Genomic DNA, 16,310 nt, shown 5'->3' with positions numbered 1-16,310 from the left:
TCCCCATTGCCCCCCGCACTCTCCCACTCCCGCGGCCCTCCCCGCTCCCCGGGACCCTGCACCCCGAGCCCCGCATGGCCCGGCTGGGCGCGCTGCTCAGCTTCGCGCTGCCGGCGGCCGCCGTGGCCAGCGACTACCGGTACGTCCTGGAGGTGGCGGACGCGGGCAACCGCACGGGGCGCGCCGCGCGGCGGTCCTGGCACTCGGGCTCTGGCGCGTCTGCGAAGGTACGACGGGGCGGCGGGCCCGGGGCGCAGAGGGCGCGGCCAGGGTGGCGCCCCCGTAGCCCCCACCTCCGTCCCCTCCCAGAACTGGCTGAGTGGTGACAGTCGGGCTACCAGTGCAGGCGCGGGAAATGAAAGTGTTGGGGGGTGGGGGTGTTGCCGGACCCCTTAAGGACCCAAGAGCCTGGGGAGCAGGAGCCGTGGCCAGTCCCCTGCCGGCCCTGGTGTGTGTGTCCGGGTGGGGGTGGGGTGTCTTGTGTTAGGAGCCGCGTCACGTACTTGACAGATGACCGGTCAGCCCCAGGCTCTCAGTGAGCTCTGCTGCTGGCTGATGCCTGACCTTGTCCTTGCTCAGCCTGCAAGTCGTTGCCGTTGCGGAGAGGCAGAGAATGATGCTTCTCAGGATGCAAGCTGGGTGGGGGGCGGCGGCAGGAAGGAGGGGGCAGAGGCAGGGACGGGGCACCCAGGGACCACTCTGCGGTTCCTCCTCACCAAGGGGTGTGGGGCCCCTGGGAAGGTGACCACCAGCCATGTCTTGATTGCTGTCCCCAGGGTTGAGCCTGGCACAGCCAGGGCTCTGGGCTGACCCCCCCCCCCCCACCATCTCTCTACACACACACCGCTGCCCCCACCTGATCGTCTGACATGCACACGGGCACAAAACAGGAGAGCCACATGCATTTCAGACCTGTATAGATGCTGCCAGGTCCAGAGAGAGGAGGGCATTCCCCACCCCCCCGGGGGGCTTCCCCTGCACAGAACCAGCCCTGGGGGTCAGCAGGATCTGTGAGAGGGTGCGAACGTGTGTGCATATGTCAGTGTGAGTGCAAGCGTGTGTGCACGTAAATGTGTGTGGTGAGCATGTGTCCCTGTGTGTATGAATCAACATGTGAGCATCTCTGTGTGTGTGACTGTGTGCGCGTGTGTGTGCCCGTGTGTTTCCAAACGTGGGCGCGTGTGCACGTGTGTGCAGGAGTCAGACACCACATGACCTGCACGTTTTCCTGTCCAGGCAAAGCCACATGTGAGCACGCACACGGCCCCGGGCTTAAGGTTGAGGGCGGTGTGAAACTGTAGACAGGCATCCGTGTAGGTATCGTGTGTATGTTGTAGAAACAAAACACAAGGTCTTAAACCCTCCAAACCCATTTGGAGCCACAGCTCTGGGGTCCAGGAGAGAATCTGACGGGGCTCCGGGGCCACTGGTCGGCCCACTGGGTTCTGGCAGGAACCTCGCCGCGTGCCCACAGGCCCACCCATCTCAGAGGAACACAGGGTGGGTGGTGGCCCGGCAGGTGTCCAGCCCACCAGGTTTCGCGTCCTTTCTGCTTTGCAGGGCAAAACAGCTGCGTCCCCCTGAGCCACCCCTTTGCCGGCGAGAGCCCGGATGCCTCCACCTCGGTGCAGCGCCCCGTCTGTGAGTCCTGGGCCCGAGTCACGCCCGTCCCTTCCCCAGTCTCCAGGTGAGACTGTCCTGTGAAGGCGGACCTCCAGGCCGACAGGACTCTGAGCGCTCACCCGGATCTGCCTTGGGGGGTCGGTCCGCGTCCCCGCCCGCACCCTGAGCCCCCGCTCCTGGCAGCCCTCCACCGAGCTGTCATGGTGGTCTTGCCCCTGAGCCTGGTCCTTGTCGTGTGCGGCTGGGTCTGCGGCCTCTTCGGTTCCCTGGCACAGAGCGTCCTTCTGCTGCTCTCCGCCAGCTGCTACTTCTTGCTGGGAGGTGAGTCCTGGGGGCCGTGGGTCCTGGGGGGGCGTGCCTCCTCTCCTGCCACCCTTTCCCTGCTCCCATCGGTTGTGCTGAGCCTGGGCCCACCCTGGGGATCCAGCAGCAGCAGGCAAAGGCACCTTGGGTGGCAGCAGCCTTCATAGGGGCGGGGGCAGGGGGTAGAGGCCTTTATAGTAGGGACAGGGGCAGGGGTTCTGGCTGTGGGCCTAGATCGAGGGACGGAGGAGCCCCGAGGTTGAGCTTCTAGGCATGGGAGGCATGAGACTCCCCGAGGCGACCCCAGGACCTGCCCTACTAGACCCGCAGGAAGGGCATGGGCTGACCCCTACCTGTTCTCCTTCCCAGACTGGCCTGGTAGGAGGAGGGAGAGTGGGCAGGGCCAGGCATTAAGACAGGTGAAAAGGGGCCTCACAGTCCTTGGCAGTGACCCCAGCCTAGCCCAGACGATGACTGGTGACAGTTCATCAGCTGACATTCATCTAGACTCTGCTGGGCACCGGGCCAGGCACTCCCGCAGGGGTGCAGCCGAGGCCTCTCTGTGGTCCTAGCCTCCAGCTGAGACGGTCAAGGATTCACCAAGGTCGGCAGGAAGCTTCACTGCTTTTTGGTGCCGTCTGCCCCTGGCAGCCAGCCGGTGCCCCCAGAAGCTCAAGGCTGGAGGTCACTGACGGTGGGCTGGGGCTCCTCGGGGTCAGTCCTCAGTGGCCTGTGCTGTCGGGGGTGAGGTCTGAGCCGAGTCTGGCATCCGGGCCAGCTCTACTGTCAGGGTCACGGCACTTGAGACCCAGACCATGTGGGCCTGTGGCTCCCTCTCGGGCAGGCCCGCCTCCTCCCCAGGGGATGCTGTGCCCTGTGGGAGGCCTTGGTCAAGACGGACTAGGCGGGCTTGCCTGGAGCCGAGAGACTGGGGGACCAGGAGCCTGGGCGTGCGTGTGCTTTAGAGAACGAAAGCGGGAGAAATCAGCTGTGGCCTGACCCCAGAGACCGGCTGTGTGGGCCCAGATCCAATCAAGAGGACCTTGGGAAGCCAGTGAGAGGAGTAAGAGAGTGGAACGGTATCCGGGAAACCTTGGCGTTAGGCTCTCAGAACCAGGGGCTCTGGCCAGTGGGTGGAGGGAGAACCTGCTTCAAAGAACAACGCCTCATGTGCTCCCCTCGCCCAGGGTCCAGTCTGGCTGCACCACTGCTCTCCTTGCAGGGTTGGTGGGGGGGGGGGGGGGCTCCTTGGAAACAGGTCAGCTGACATCATTGACAGGAGCCCGTCCACATGGCAGACACACTAGCTGTAGGGGCTCAGGGACAGGAATGTCACCCCAAGGGGACCTGCCTGAGGCCAGTTTGCCCCACGCCTACCCCCACCATCAGCGCCATAAGAGGAGGAGGGACAGAGGGGTCGGGGGCGAACACCCAGCCGGAAGGGGTGCCCCCCCACCCCCGAGACAGGAGCATGAGTTCTGCCACTGCCCAGCTTGAGGCTCCGTTGCCGGCCAGGGGTGGAGGGAGGTCAGCGGCTCAGAGAATGGTCTGGCAGGAGCTGGAGCTGCTGTCCCCGTCCCCGGGGCCGGGGGACAGGGTGGGGGGGTTGTTCCAGGCGGGGAGTCAGGCTCCAGAGCTTACACCGCGTCCCCTCCTCTGCCGGGCTGGACGGAGGCAGCCAGTGGGCAGCCTGGGTGGCCTGGTCGGGAGCTCTGAGCGCCACAGGCTGAGACGGACACCTCTGTTTTGGGGACTCCCGCTGCGTGAGAGCTCCCGCGGGAGCCTGAGAGCGGCCGTTCGCCAGCCCTGCTGCGGGGTGGTGAACCCCAGTTCCAGGGCCCCCTCCAGGGGGCTTCACGTCCTTCCCCAAATTGAATCCAAAACTTGTGCTGCGGCTCTGCCCAGCCCTAGTCTGGTGGCCGTGAGTCCTGCCTTTCTCCTTCCCATCTTCGGTCAAGTGAGGGATCACAGAGGGCTGGGACAGAGTCAGACGATATGGGGACCCCAGGACTACGCCCCTTCTCTGAGCCCCAGTGAGATCCAGATCAGCTCCGGTCAGCCTCCTGCCCTTGGCTGGGCAGAGTCCAGAGGGAACCCTGTGCCAGGAAGTGCCTGTGGAGGGCGTCAGGACCCGCCCCCCCCCCCTCCAGCTTTCCCTACAGTTGGCACAAAGGGTAGGCTCAGCCTGCAGCTGTGGGACACGGGGTGCTTCTCTGGGCTGGTCCTTCCGACTCGGGGTGAACAGGAAAATGTCCCAGTGCCCAACTCTTAGCTTGCCCCAGAACCTCTGGGCACAGGGTCACTGCACCCAGCACCCTGTGCAAAGTCGGCGTGTCAGAGGGAGGAGGGTGTTCGCTTCAGGGGAGGACGGGGTGATGGGATCAGGCAGGCAGGGCCTGGATCGGAGACCTTGGGGGCGGGGACAGGGCCTGCAGAGGCCGGACACTTAGGCTAGGGCCAGAAGGAGAGGAGGGGGTAACCCAATGAAGCGGGGGGATGTGCAAGGAAGAGGGGGGCCTGGTCAGAGCTCTGGAGCCCCCGACTCCCAGTAGAGGTCACCAGCTGTGTGTGTGTGTGTGTGTGTGTGTGTGTGTGTGTGTGTGTGTTGGGGACTCCGGGGAATACAGGAGGGTGCTGGGATACAGAGATGGTTTATGTGAGTCGGGACCGTTGCTGGTGTGTAGGTGGTGCTGTTTGTAAGGGGTTTTGTGGGGTGAGTTCGGGGACTGGATAGGAGCCTCCGCTTTCCCCAAAGGCCAGTGGACAGCGGCTCCGAGGCCGTGTCTGCAGGACCGCCTTGGCCAGGACCTGGTTAGGCAGCTGCCCCAGCGGGCAGCCCCGCGGAGTGGTCCCCCTGCCCCCTCCCCCAGGTGCCCTGACCCTGGTGGGGGTCAGCATCTACACCGGCTACTCGCACCTGGCCTTCCCTGAGACTGCCCACCAGTACGGCCCCCGGACGTCTGCATCAGCTTCGGCTGGTCAGCAGCCCCGGTCTGGGGCTGTTGCACCTCGGAGGCACTCAGCGGCCTCCCCCTGCTCACAGCGGCCCGAGCCCTCAGCCTGAGCCGGCAGCCAGGTGTCCCCCACTCCGTGGTCATTTGAGTCTCAGAGGGGCGAGCGGCGGCGGGGAGAGGGGCTCAGTTTCCCTTCGCATGCCTAGGCCTGGCTGGAGCTCTGGCTGGGAGGGCACCCCTGGAGGTGGGGCAGGGGGCTGGGGGCAGAGCCAAGGATCCGGTCTCCTCTTGCTTGGCAAAGCCAGATGTTTGGGGGCCTCCCGTGCGCGGTTTGTACCCTTTAAAGGCTAGCTGGTTTGGCCTCCTCTCAGGCATGAGTTGAAGGGCTCCCAGCAAGAGACAGCAAGTGGCCCGAGATCGTCAGTGGGGCCGGGGCGGGGGTGCTCAGTGGGCCCCCTGGCGTCTCGCGGGCAGGGCCTGCACTGGCCCTCCTCCGCCAGTCCTGGTGAGCCATCTGTCCTCATTCCCAGGGCCCTGGCTCAGGCGCAGAAGCTACCCTTTGACCTGGGGAGGGGTGAGTTTGAGAGCGAAGCAACTGCCCCTTAAACACCCACTGAGTCAGGCTCCATGCGGAGGGCCGCCTGCTCGTCTGCCTGTGAGGTTCTCGGGGTACCCTTCACATGAGTTGCCATTCACCCATTTTACAGAAGGGAAGTCTGAGGCCCCGACCATCCCGGAGCAAATGGCAGAGCCAGATGCCCTTACAGGCAGGTGGACCCCTAGGCTAAGTTCTGTCCGCTGGTCTTCGAGGGCAGGCGTTGGTGGGGAGGATACTGAAGAGGGGTGCCTGGGAGCCCCCCGGGATTTGCAGAGGGCTCTGAGTGGGCTGGATGCACCTGTGCCCCCTTGTTCTCGGGCCTGGTGGGGCTGCCGCTTCCGACGGGCTGGTACTCCGGGACCCCACTCCTCCCATCTGCAGCTCCCTGCGGGATGTCTGGGAGCCCCAAACAAGCAGGTGCCGAAGTCCCATTGGGGGTGGGGGAGCCGTGGCAGATGGTGAGGTGACCCAGAGCGGCAGAAACCAGGGCCCAGAACTTTCGGCGCCTCCGGCTTCCCGAACGGAGGTGGGTGGGGCTCAGCGCGCAGACCCTGGGTCATCGGGAGACACGAGACACGCTCACTCTCCTGTAGGTAGAGAAGGCGGGAGACCCCGAGGAGAAGGGTCCCTGAAGCCCCAGACAGCCCCATTTGGGGTTCAGGACCTTCCAGAGTCTGGGATGTGTGTGGGGGTGGGGGCGGGAGATGGCGGCCTCTCTGGTCTCTGTCTTCCCCTCCCCCAGCCTCCCTTTATCGCTCCAAAGGTTACAGGAAGCTCCTTGGGGCCTTCGGGGCTGCACCGCTGGGGGCTCCCACTGAGGGCTTCCCTTCCTGTGTGTGCGTTAGCATTTACCGTTCCAGGTAGCAACGGTGTGCCCACTTGTCCTTAAATAAATCAGTTCATGCTACGTGCAGATGAGCCTTGTTTTTCTCTCTGAAAAATTTTTGCAGAATAAATAACACATGCGTGTGGCTCATGAAGAGTGCGAGGGCAATAACCTTGTTACCAGCTGTGTGTCTGTGTGTCTGTGTCTGTCCATCCAGAGATGCCTTCTGCAAACCCAGCAAAGCTCCTTCCCTTCAGGTCAGCACAGGCGGGAGAGGACCCCCGCCTCACGCCAGATCCTGGATGGGGGCGGGGTGGGGTGGGGGGGGCTTTGCCAGCAGGTCTTCTCAGCTTGTGAGGCTCTAACTTGACCTCTCCTGCGGTTCCCTGGGGAGCGGGGGATGCAAGGGTTTGCCTCCCTGTCTGTAGCTGGGCCCAAATTACCCCCGGAGTTGCTAAAAAACGAGATCCGATCCCAAATTCTTTACAGTAAAGACATATTCTTTTGTAAGCAGGAGATTTGACTTATTTTATTTTTTTTAATGTTTATTTATTTTTGAGAGAGAGAGAGGGGCAGAGCATGAGCAGGGGAGGGGCACAGAGAGAGACAGAATCGGAAGCAGGCTCCAGGCTCCGAGCCGTCAGCACAGAGCACGACGTGGGGCTCGAACTCACAAACCGTGAGATCGTGACCTGAGCAGAAGTCTGATGCCCAACCGACTGAGGCACCCAGGCGCCCCAGAAGTTTTATTTTTAAAAAAGGAAAATGCATAGAGATGAATACAGGCTAAAGCCCAGCCCCCCGACATGGGAGTTACTGCTCTTTGCCATCTAGCGCCCGGCTGTCCCTTTCTGATTTTCCTATCACCTTTCCCCCCTGGGTCCCCGAGTACGACCACAGGACACGCTCATTTGCTGCGTGACTCTGAGCAGGTGGCTCGGGGCCGCTTCCTCTTCTGTGCATGGGGAGCAGAGGCCCTGCCCTGGCTGCTTCCTGGGCTCTGGTGGGGGGCTGGAATGGGGTCCCTCCTATCGGCATCCGTGGCGCCCCGTCCCTGTCCCCGTTCCCGACACAGGAGGCGCTCCGGGCTTGCTGAATGAGTGCCAGAGGAAGGTTTCGCCCCGGGCGTGGGAAGTCCAGGGGTCCAAGGAGACAAGGGGGAAACGGGGTGTCCTTTTACTGCCTCTCCTGCCACCTGCTCCCTCGGGACACCGCCACTCCCCGCCTGGAGCCCGGCTGGGGCCCAGGGGCCGGTCACCCCGTCCTCAGGGCCCCCAGCTGCTTCAGCACGAACCCCCACTTCCTCAGCGCCAGCTCGGTGTCCCGTGCGGAGACGTCGCGGTGCCACACGGCGCGCACTGACCGCCCGGTCCAGGGGAACAGCAGCACGCGCACCGCGCGGCCGGTCTGCGCCACCTCGTCAGCGCTCACGGCCTGCAGACGCCGGCAGAGCTCCTGGGGCGGCAGCCCGTCCACTGTCACCATCACCATGTTCGTCTCCACGGCGGCGAGATCCACGGAGCAGATAGGGGACGCCAGCTCCTGGAGCCCTGGGCCCAGGTCCCGTGGTGAGTGGAGCCCGACCCCAGGACCCCACCACCGTCTCCACCGTCCGGCCCTGTCGCCCCGGGAAAGGCAGAGGGCAGCCCGACGGTAGTGGGGCAAAGAGAGACCCTGAATCCTGACACGGACTTGGCTGCACTACCTTTTTGTAGCTGCGTGACCTTGGACGGATCGGTTAACCTTTCTGGGCCTCAGTTTACTCCTCTTTCAAGTGGGGACACGAAGGGGCTGTTTCGAGGACTCAATTAGGAAACGTAAGGCCCAAGTTAGAGGCTCCACTCTGCCGGATCCCGCAGGAAATGAGAATTCCTGACCCCCGTGGAGGGTTTAGTGGTACAGGCCCCGCATCACCGTGGTCTGGGAAACCACCCTCGCCCCCGGGGCCCGACCCGTCATGGCTCGGTGGCTTAACCCTCGTGTTCTAGAATCAGAAGGATGTGGCCCTGCTGGGGATTTGGGTCCCGCTGCAGGGGACCCCCAGGGCACGCTTCCAGGAGCAAAAGGAAGTGAGGGAGGGGCCATGAGGTCCGGGCACCTTGGGCAAATCTCCGAGCGTTCTGGTGGTCCCTCAGCAGCACCTCCTCCACGTCTGCCAGTCCAACCAGGGCAGCTGCGGCCAGCACCCCCGCCTGGCGCATCCCCCCGCCCAGGGCTTTCCGGAGGCGCCAGGCTCCTTCGATGAAGTCCTTGGGCCCCCCAACCAGGGCTCCCACCGGTGCGCCCAGGCCCTGGGAGGAAGAGAGGAGAGAGTCCTGCGTGCCCGCGCCCCTAGGTGTGCATCTCTGTCCTCTCACCCCGGGGGGAGGGGGATGTGAAGGGGACAGGGAAGGGCAGACACCGTGGCCCCATCTGGGGTTGGGGCTCGAGGGGCCCGGGGCCAGCAGCGGCCCTCATAGGAGCTCAGGCACCCGGCTCCGACTCCTCTTGTGGGCACCCCCATCACCCTGTGTCTGGGAGGCAGCCGGTGGCTTCCCCACCTTGGAGAAACAGAGAGACACAGAGTCACAGTGCTCCACGATGCGGGCGGGGGGCACGTGCAGAGCCACCGCAGCGTTCATCAGCCGGGCCCCGTCCAGGTGGACCCGGACCCCGCAGCTCTGGGCCAGGAGGCGCACCTGGGGGCCAAGTGCAGGCCACAGTCAGAGGGGCTGGGCTTGGGGCAGGAGCTGAGGGAGGATGGGTCTCCAGAAGGTCACGGGGTTTGGTTCCTGGAGGAGCCACGGCGGGGGTGGGGGGTGGGGGGTACAGAGTGAAGAGAGCTGGGTTGGTGACCAGCTTGGCCGCCTGGGACCTGAGCAGGCACATCTTCTGCCTGGATCTGGGTGCCGTCCTCTAGGAAAGGGGGTTGACGGTGAGCGTTTCATCTCACGCCTACGGTGGCTGTGGCCAGAGCGGCAGATGCCCCTCCTACCCAGGCCGCACCCCTGCTCCGTGAAGGAGATGCTCTCAGCCCTTCTCACAGCCCTTCTCAGCCCTTCTCACAGGCAAAGGGCAGGTCTGGAGACTTAGCACTCAGGTTCTCACACCGGGGAGTGGGACGGTCCCTGCACGAGCTGGTGCTACTCTGGGCTCCCTGGAAGGGAGGGGTGGGGGACGGGTCTCTGTTCTGGGGCCTAAAGTGGGGCAATAGTGCCCTTCACATCTGCAGCCTGGGACCACATGTCCTCCCACAACACTTCTGGCTGCGATGGGCACCCACGGCCCATGTCAGAGACCTAATCCCCGGAGAGGGGCCCCATGGGACAGGAAGCCAGGAGCTGGCTGGTGGGGTGGGGGGCACAGAAGTGGGGTAGGGCCTACCTGGCGTAGGTAGTCGATGGGGAGAACCCGGCCCCCCGAGCTGCTGTGGGTGTTTTCCAGGCAGATGAGCTCACAGACCGGGTGGTAGGGGCTCCCGAGGCCCCGTGTGACCATCCTCTCCAGCTCAAGCAGGTCCAGGGTCCCATGGGGCAGGTCTGGGAGGGGGTGGGAGTGCACCCCAGCAATCTGCAGGTATTGGGGTGGGGATTCAGGATCAGGTCCAGGGGCTCAGGGTCACCTCCTACCTCTGTCCTGTCTGCTTGCCCCCAGCTCTGGACCATGGAGCCTTGCCCCTGTGCTGCAGCCTGAGGGTTAGGGTGCTCCCCTCACCCCCCACCCCAGCAATCAAGGGCCGCGTGCTCTGGGTACCCACTAGGGGGCAGCAGGACACCAAGCACAGCCGGTGTCCCCGTGGCGGCCGGAGCCGCGGCTGCCCCCACGTGGTCAGTCTGGGGATGGCTCTCCTTCCCGCCTCCTTAGAGACGCCACCACCCGGCCATTTCTTCCCTCTGCAGGTCCCATGGCGGTGCCTGGAAAGCAGGTTCCCACCAGAAATGCTGAGGAGCTCGTGCTGGCCCCAGGTGAGGGGTGACGGGTCCTTACCTGAGCCACCCCGCCCTGCTCATAGACGTGGAGGTGGCTCTCCTGCCCGAGGAGGAGCTGGGAGCCCCTGCGCTGGCAGTGACACATCACTGAGATAGATGGGGGAGGGCAGTGTCGGCTCTGAGTGCCAGGGGGCCCACCGGCAGAGCGTCTCCTGCACTGGAAGCCCACCACGGTGCTGCCCCTTGGGGCCAAGCAGCTCCGGGCACGAGCCTCAGTTGGGCCCAGCAGGAAACCGAGGGTGCATGCGCACTGGGGAGCCAGAGAGTTTAACAAAGGGACAACTTATAACAAAGGTGGCAGCATGTAGGGAAGTCAGAAGGGACAGTGCAAGACCCCCAGGCCTTAAGGGGCAAGAGAAGGCTGTGGTTACCAGAACCTGGAGACAGGGCCGTGTGGAGAGGGCTGGCCCAGGGAGAGCCTCTGGGGAGGGAGCTGGGGGAGGAGCGCAGACACGCTGGCCTCACTCTCCTCCCCTCCCTCCCCTCCTGCTAGGGGCCCTCCTGACTGAGCCCAGCAGAAATCCAGATGGCTCAGGACCCCACTGATGTCGTCCCGGCCCCGCCTCCAGCACCAAGGAGAGAAACACGGAGGGAGGGGCTGGAGGGCAGAGTCACCCGACGCCGCTCACCAGAGATAAGGTTGGCCATGGTGTTGGTGGGCACGAACAAGGTCCGATCCACCCCCAGCAGCGTGGCTGCCTTTTCCTGCAGCTCTGAGGAGGAGAGGGATGGGGTGCGAGGAGGATTCATCAACAATGGCAGTCTCCTTGCATCACTCATAACCGTGAGCCCATGTCGTGATGAGGTGAGTGGCCAAGCCAGACAAGAGCCCTGGTCTGCCAGCTGCACAGTCTGTGGTCTTGGTGACTGCATGTCTGGGTCCAGAGGCCCCTCACTGAACCCTCTACACCCAGCCTCCTCCTGGGCCATGGTCTCCCCCCCCCCAATTGAAACTGTGGTTTGAACCCCCCTGTCCCATCCAGACCTCACACCTGTCTCACTTCCTTTCCCATCAGCCCCTTGCAGGTGGGGCCCTGCGGTTTCTCTGCTGACTTCCTCTCCCAGAACAGGACAGGAGCTCTCAGAAGGGGGGACTCGGGGAGGGGGTAAGCGGGGCTTCTGGCTCCTGCTTTGAAGCCTGCTGTGGCTCCCCTCTGCCTGTGGCATCAAGTCTAAAGTCTTCAGCATGACATTCAAGGGCAGTGGGATTTGCCTTCTGCCTCCACCTCCAGGGACAGGGGTGGCCCCGGTACCCCACGCTCCAGCCACATTCCCTTATCCATATCCTAAACACCTTTCTCACCTCCCAGTGAGCTGGCTCCCTTCCTTGCCTGGGGGCTCCACTCGCCCTTCAGGAGGCTACTCTGCAAAGTCCCCCTTCCCTGTGAGTTCCACGCCTCCGCTCACCCCCAGTTCTCAAGGCCCTCTCTGTGGACACACGTGAACCCCAGCACCTCCCCCACCCCATGGTGGTATGCCTACTAAGCAGTGGGCTCAGCATTTTTGAAGTTCGAGGCAACAGTACGTGTCTGCAAAATTCATGATCACCAGACACCATCTGGCCCCACAGACAGGCCCTGGGAGCTCAAGTGGCAACCTGTAGCTTGTCCCCGGCACCGGAGAGGGTTGTACGCACCCCAGCAATAGCAGTGGTCCGCAACTGTCAACCCAGGGTGGGAGTGCTGTCACTGTGTCACTTGAAAACGCTCCCTAGCTTATTGGAGCCCGCTCCTTGAGAGGTGCAGGCTGCGGAAAACCCCCTCATCTAGAGCGGCTTTCTGTTTATCTTCACGTGGAAAGACAGTGGGTCCAGGACAAGAGCTACAGGTTTTAGAGAAAAGACCTGGGCTCACATACTGCCTAGCCGTTTACTGGGTATGAGACCTTGTGTGCCACACTCGCTGGGATGCTGATCTCAGAGCCCTCCTGTGCAAGGTGAGACCACACCCATCTCTTCCAGCAGTGGCACGACACTTCAGTGTGCACGCGCATCACCTGGGCATCCTGTTAGCGTGCCGATTCTGGCTCAGCAGGTGGAAGGGTGGGACCTGGGGCTCTGCATCCCTAACAGACTGAGCGGCTAGGCCCGCAGAGCTTCACGCCCAGCCTGCCCGCTGAGCCGCCACCCGCGCGCCCGGGGCCGCCTCTCCCGCCAGCACCACGGACAGCGCCCCGGGGTCTCGGCGACGACCCCAGGCCCCGGCCTGCACACCCAGCTCACCGCGGACGGTGGGGTCCTCGCCGTAGTCGTCGTCCCCCACGACCGCCTCGGCCATGGCGCGCCTCATGGCCGGCCCGGGCTTGGTCACCGTGTCGCTGCGCAGGTCCACCACGTGCACCGGGACCCCCGCCCCGCCCCCAGACCCCCGCGTCCGGAGGGCCCCCTGCCGCTGGACCGCGGCCCGAGCCAGTCCACGAAGCATGGCGGGGGCAGCTCCCGACCCCACCCCGACCCTCCCGAGCGAGCGCTACCCGGAGCGGCGAGGGTCGGCACGGCTTCCCCGACCTCGACCTCGGCCGTTGACCAGGGCCTGCGGGAGCGCCCGCGGCATGCTGGAAGTTGTAGTTCGGACTCCGTCCCGGCGGGCACTAGCGCAGGCTCGGGCAGGACGGTGCCGAGGCACGCTGGGAGTTGTAGTTCGGGCTTCGCGGGGTGGACACGGCGCGAGATGGGCCTGGGGGAGAGGGAGTCACAGACGGGGAAACTGAGCCGTGCACCAGCTAATGCCTACAGTCACATGTGGCGGAGGCGGCCCGGCCGGCTGTCCCCGGAGTCCCCAGGGTCCCGTTCTGAACCACTACTTTCCGTCGCCCCTAAAAACTAGCATCCCGCCGTCTGCTTTTTCGATATGGATTTTTTTGAGGACCTCCTGCGTGTCAGGCATGGCCTAAATGCCAGGCAGAGGGACACGAGGATGGCACAAGCGGTCTGAGCGTCCCACTTCATGGGGTATAATGGGAGGCAGAATTAGAGGGGTGCGCAGGGAGCCCCCTCCTCCATACCCCCTGCCCTGGAGGGGTGGGCTACCTCCAACTGAGGTACAGTGCAGGGTAATAGTGAAGGGGACCGACCGACTCAGTCCTCACTTACCAGCTGTGCGGCTTTGGACAAGGCTTTCGGCCTCCCCGTGCCTCAGTCTCCTCCACTGCAGAATGGGCTGCTTTGGGGAGTCCCTGACCTACTGTGTTCAGTGCTGACCCTGGTGCCTGGCTGTGGGTAAGTGCTATGTGTGAATGCTTACTTCTTACTGCTGCTGCTATTATCATTGTTACTGGCCACAGCCCAGGGCCCTGGGGCTTGGTGGTGCTGCTGTGGGGCGCACGGTGACTCAGCCCAGACTGGACCTTCTGCGGCGTGACCCTTCCTCACACGGAAGGACCGGCCTCCCTCTGAGTGCCCAGCCCCACTCGGCTGCTCCCCTTCCTGGAGTGTGGCCACAGATGTGTGTCCCCCATGGGAGGAAGTCGGTCCCGAGGGGCCCAAGTTCACCGGAAGAGGCACCCACGGCTCTGGTCAGGGCACCCCTGATCAAAGAGGACACCGACGCCTTCATCAGAGGTCTGCCATGTGCCTGCTCCAAATTGGGTCTGGGGGTGAGGGAGAGTAAGGCCAGGCTGCCTTCGGAGCTCGGGTCCTCAGGGTGGGGACAGGATGCTGTCCAAGAGAGGAGCACTGGGAAGAGGGGGGATGTCAGCATCACGGGGCGGGGGGGGGGGTGCTGCAGCAGGCCTGGCTGAGGCAGCAGGGTGGGCTTCCCGGAGGAAGCAGTGACTGGACTGACTTTTGAAGACGGAGCAGGTCGCTAACCAGACAAAGGAAGAACTCGAGGCAAAGGCTTGGGGTAGGTCTCAAAGGAAGGCCAGCCTGGCGGGAGAATCGAGCAGGGGTGGAGAGGCAGCTATATCCACGGTCGGGGCAACTTCCCCGGGGCTCTCCCCCTCTCCCCCAAGCCTAGCGCAGGCATCCTGAAGGGGCAGAAATCTCAAGTCCCCGTGGGATCAGTGGCCGCAAGGACCCCCGTCTAAAGGAAAGGCTCATCGTGCCCTCCCCCACCCCAGTGCCCCTCTGGCCTTGACCCACAATCTGCACTCAGTTCCGGGCCCTTGGAAAACAAGCCCCTTATCTCGGAGTCTGGCTCCAGCCCTTCTGCTGGGAAGTGGGGTGGGGAGCAGAGGCCTCTGTGGGCAGGAAGGGAGGGGTTGGGGCCTCAATGGTGGCTCTCAGGAGAGCAGGGAGTAAGGGGCAAAGAGCTGGGTCCCCAGACAGGCAGCCTCTTCCTGGGGGAAGCTGGGGCCTAACAGGGCTCATCACCCAGTCCAAGCCTCCCCTCCGCCCCGCTCCCGGGGCCAGTCCCGCCAGTCCCGCCAGTCCCGCCACACCTTGGTGGTGGAGGGGGCCGGAGGGGTGGGGGCCTGGAGCAAAGAGGCCCTGGTTTCTGGGACCCTGTCATGAGGGGAGGCCCTCTGACCAAGGCTGGGTCTTAGGGGGCCTGTCTATGCTCATGTGTGTCTGTGTGTATCTGTGTGCACACACGTATACAGGTATCGGCGTGTCCGTGCGCACGCGTGTGAGCATGTGTTTGCGGGTGCACACGTGCGTGTACACGCACGTGTGAATGTGTCGGTGTAGGTGTGTGTACGTGCGTGTACAAATGTGCGGGGTGCCTGTGCACGTGTGTGTATACACGCGTGTCTGTGCGCGTGTGCCTGCGTGTGTCCTTGGCTGCGGCTGATATCGGAGTCATCCTGTTGGTAAGCTGGGAACACTTCACAGCCCCCAGGCTGGAAGGAGAAAGCAGAAGGCCCGTGAGCACCCCCTCCCCTCCACCCCAGGTCACTGAGCAGACCCCTGAAGTCTTTCCCCTCAGAGGAGAGCCCAGCCCCCTAACCAGCTGCCATCCCTGGAGGTCAAAGGCCTAAGGTCGTGGGATAGTCTCCTGCACACACAGACCTGCCTCACCCCACACATCAGCTACCTCCTCCCCCAAGGCCACAGCCCTAGGCTAGGCCACCTCCGGGTCCGCCCCGCCCCGCAGCCCTGGCTCTGGGTCCAGCCCCTCCCTCTCACCGCAGGGCAGCCAGATGGCAACACCTCTGTTCCCCGAATGCGCTGTGCACCGGCCTCGCTCTCACCCCCAGGTTTTGCACCTGTGTCCTTTCTACCCGGAAACCATCGGCACGTGTCCTTGGTTATCGCCTTCTGAGTCTTCGGGCCTCAGCTGAGAGGTCCCTTCTTCCAGGAAGCCCCTCTGGCCCCAGCGCCAGCAGGGCAGGGAGAAGGGAGATGGCCTGCCTTCCGGGGTGTCAGTATCGTCTCTTCCCATCGCCCGCAAGTTATGGGAAAGGGCCGAGATGCCCTCGGCCTATGGGGTGTCCTGTGTGCCCAGGCTGGCCCTGGCCCACAGTAATCCCAGCTGAATGAGAGACAAAAGGGGACATACAGATTGACTGCCCCCAACACCCCTTCCCTGGGGAAGCGTGGAGTCCAGGAGCCGTGTCAGGAGCTCTGACCATGGAGGGCCCTGGGTCCCCGTGCGAGAGGAGGCCAGGAATGGCTGAGGAACAGACATTAGTCCTGCCTTGGTCTGTCCGCGGAGGACTCTCCAGGGAGGCCCCCAAGATAGCCCCTTCCCTGGCCTTCTGGAGACGTCTGCCTGCCACTCCCCTGTGCATTGGGAGGACACTGGGCAGGCTTGCGGGGGGGAGGGGCAAGACATGAGTTCAGAGTGGCTGCTTTCGTGGCACCCCGGGCTCGCTGGCACCCCTCCAGGTGCAGGCTCTGGGGTGTGGGCGCAGCGCACACACACACACACACACGCACTAGCCGAGTTCAGCGTGCGTATTCCTGTAACGCTGGGCCGCTGGCAGGAAGTGAGTGGCGGGAGGCCGCTGCTGGGAACCAGGGGCTGGCCCCACGGAGATAAAGGGAGGCAGCAGATTGGAACTGGAGATAGCGGCCTTGGGTCCCGGTAAACAGGTTGGGGGAAACGTCCTTCCCATCCCAGCCTCTTGGCCCTGAGCCCGCAGGATCCATAGGG

At 63.9% G+C, this 16,310-nt stretch overlaps 2 protein-coding genes across 2 annotated transcripts; one reads left to right on the top strand and one right to left on the bottom strand.

Annotated features, from left to right (window-relative positions):
• Positions 1 to 5,094, top strand: TMEM235 (transmembrane protein 235). Its single transcript, XM_019466660.2, is given in 6 exon segments — positions 1 to 201; positions 204 to 227; positions 1,561 to 1,641; positions 1,807 to 1,944; positions 4,797 to 4,880; positions 4,883 to 5,094. Coding segments are annotated over 6 exon segments (600 nt in total). The 5' UTR covers positions 1 to 74; the 3' UTR covers positions 5,029 to 5,094.
• A 1,915-nt stretch (positions 5,095 to 7,009) lies between these two features.
• Positions 7,010 to 14,297, bottom strand: LOC109276857 (uncharacterized). Its single transcript, XM_053893398.1, has 7 exons — positions 12,494 to 14,297; positions 10,902 to 10,985; positions 10,271 to 10,359; positions 9,668 to 9,853; positions 8,845 to 8,982; positions 8,403 to 8,595; positions 7,010 to 7,854 (listed from the first exon to the last, which is right to left on the bottom strand). The coding sequence occupies exons 1-7, from the start codon at positions 12,693 to 12,695 to the stop codon at positions 7,559 to 7,561; spliced, it is 1,188 nt and encodes a 395-aa protein (XP_053749373.1). The 5' UTR covers positions 12,696 to 14,297; the 3' UTR covers positions 7,010 to 7,558.
• Between the last annotated feature and the right edge of the window lie 2,013 nt (positions 14,298 to 16,310).

The sequence above is a fragment of the Panthera pardus genome, unplaced genomic scaffold (assembly GCF_024362965.1).
Source record: "Panthera pardus isolate Hobbes unplaced genomic scaffold, ASM2436296v1 HiC_scaffold_3, whole genome shotgun sequence".
NCBI classification, from domain to species: domain Eukaryota; kingdom Metazoa; phylum Chordata; class Mammalia; order Carnivora; family Felidae; genus Panthera; species Panthera pardus.
This window is presented reverse-complemented; position numbering and strand designations above follow the sequence as displayed.